The sequence below is a fragment of the Crocuta crocuta genome, unplaced genomic scaffold (genome assembly GCF_008692635.1).
Source record: "Crocuta crocuta isolate KB4526 unplaced genomic scaffold, BGI_CrCroc_1.0 scaffold467, whole genome shotgun sequence".
Taxonomy (NCBI): domain Eukaryota; kingdom Metazoa; phylum Chordata; class Mammalia; order Carnivora; family Hyaenidae; genus Crocuta; species Crocuta crocuta.
Window position 1 is genome coordinate 1,719,429 of NW_027530632.1, and position 1,963 is coordinate 1,721,391.

General features: G+C 49.1%; 1 protein-coding gene across 3 annotated transcripts in view; it reads left to right on the forward strand.

Annotated features, from left to right (window-relative positions):
• The window catches only part of EFHC2 (EF-hand domain containing 2), a 181,624-nt gene that overhangs the window by 113,974 nt on the left and 65,687 nt on the right, over positions 1-1,963 (forward strand). For all 3 annotated transcript variants that reach the window (XM_077768535.1, XM_077768533.1, XM_077768534.1), the window contains one exon: positions 396-526. In XM_077768535.1, coding sequence (XP_077624661.1) covers positions 396-526 — 131 coding nt within the window. The remainder of the gene's footprint in view (positions 1-395; positions 527-1,963) is intronic.

Consider the following 1,963-nt stretch of genomic DNA (forward strand, 5'->3'; position numbering starts at 1 on the left):
CCACGCTTAAGATCTGAAGAAAACGGGGGTCCACTTAACCCAATTTTGAATCCCCATTCTCTCCATCGGGGTCTCCCAACATATTGGGCCAACTGTCCGAGGGTTCAGGGGAGAAGGCTGAGGTGGAAAGAGATTATTTTCGGATTCCAATGGCATACTGTGCCTTAAGCTCATTTCTTTCCGATCTGGGCCTGAGCGAATGCCACTCGTCCTAAAACTATGACCGAAGAGGTTTAAGCCTAGCCTTGTCTTCTCTATGTGGGTCTCCGTGGAAAGCCACGGCCAGCTGCCTTCAAGTTCAGAGCATGAAGTCTCTTTGCTGGCCATCGGATAGATGGGGCTCCCCGTGTCTCAGGCATGTTTAAATATCTTCCCTTTCTTCTCCCCCCTTTCAGTTTCCTATGAGCAGCATTGAACTTGTCCTACAAAAGCTGAAAGAAGAACAGTCAAAATCCAGAGAGGTCAAGCAGGTATTCAGAGATGCTGACCCTGAGTTTACAAAGACGGTGGATTATAATACATTCAGGTAGGCCAGAGTTGTGCTAACGACAGTCTGTTTTCCCTTCAAGATCCTCCGAAGAGCAAAGAGCAGTTTCTTCCCTAGCGCTTCCTAAATAATTTACTATGTACTTAATTCTTATTATTAGGGCTTGACATTTCTTTGTGCCCATACCTTTGTGATAAATTTGGCCCATTCCTAGTAAAGTTGATGCACTTGCATATAAATGAAGTTTATGGGCAAGAACAGAGAGACCGAAGCACAGAAAGTCAGTTCCATTGTCTTGTGAGTCATGGTATTCAAGGCTTGACGGGTGGCCCGGAGGAGTGCCTCTGAGTGAGAAGGGCAGGAGAAAATGCGGCCCAAGGCCCCCCTCTGAAATCTGGGGAACAAAGGGAGGGCCAGCTCTCCGGGGAATGCGATGCGGTTGGAAAAGATAGCGGACACTCTCCTGATTATCCGAGAGGACGTGATACGTGTGCATCCGTGCGTAGTTCTGCTTACACGCATCTGTGTATTTTGAAAAAGCTAAAAATACAGCCATCGCGGAGAAGATACACGACAGCGGTTGGAACCGCAGTAAGAGGTCATGAGCAGTACAGGTTTTCTCTAAGGTGGGGCCGGGTTCCGGGACTGTCCAGTGGCTGACCCGGGCAAACTGCCAAACAGTGGAAACACAGGGAAATTCAAAGCCAGGACCTAGTACAATTGTGAGACTTCTTAGCCTTGAAAACAAAGTGAATGGAGCGTTCAGGAGAATGTAAATTAAATCATGGATGGGAGGACAAAGAGGACTTTCTCTCTGGGCTGAGAATTCTGGCTTCTGGAAACAATAGTGGCTGAGGGCTATTTAGGAAACTCGCTCGCTGACCCATGAGGAAGTGAGAGCCCAGGAGAAGCCGTCAGGGAGGTCGTCCAGCTTTGGGACTGGCGTCGCCCATGGCATCAATACCTGGTGACCCGAGGCCACCGTCCGGCCCACGGTGTCCCCAGAACTCCCGTGTTGTTTTCACAAAGCTCCTTTGTGTCTCCAAAACGTTCTTAGGAGAGCAGCGGTCAGGACGTATTTTTATTGTTTAGACTCGCCAACCTTCTGGGATCAATAAGAATTTATAGTTCCTTGTTCTTGTTCACAGTAGTACACATGTCCGGGGCCTTCTGGAAAATAAACGGAGACGGAGAAAAGGGCAAAGACAATTGCTTGGGCCACGGCCTAATGGAAAGCAGTAGAGGAGGAAACGCATTTCCACCAGAAATGAGGGAGTGGTTTCGTGGGATTATTTTGTGTCCTTTTTTTCAAAGGCACCCATTCTCCCAGCGCTCTGGCAAAGCCCGTTGGAAGCACTTGAGAGAGTTTATGGGACTTTTGGGGAGGCACTTAGGCCGGGCAGGAGATCCAAGGAGTTTGAAAAGTTGCCCTGCGGATGGAGGCCTGACCCGGACTGTGAGTGGAATAAAGGCTCC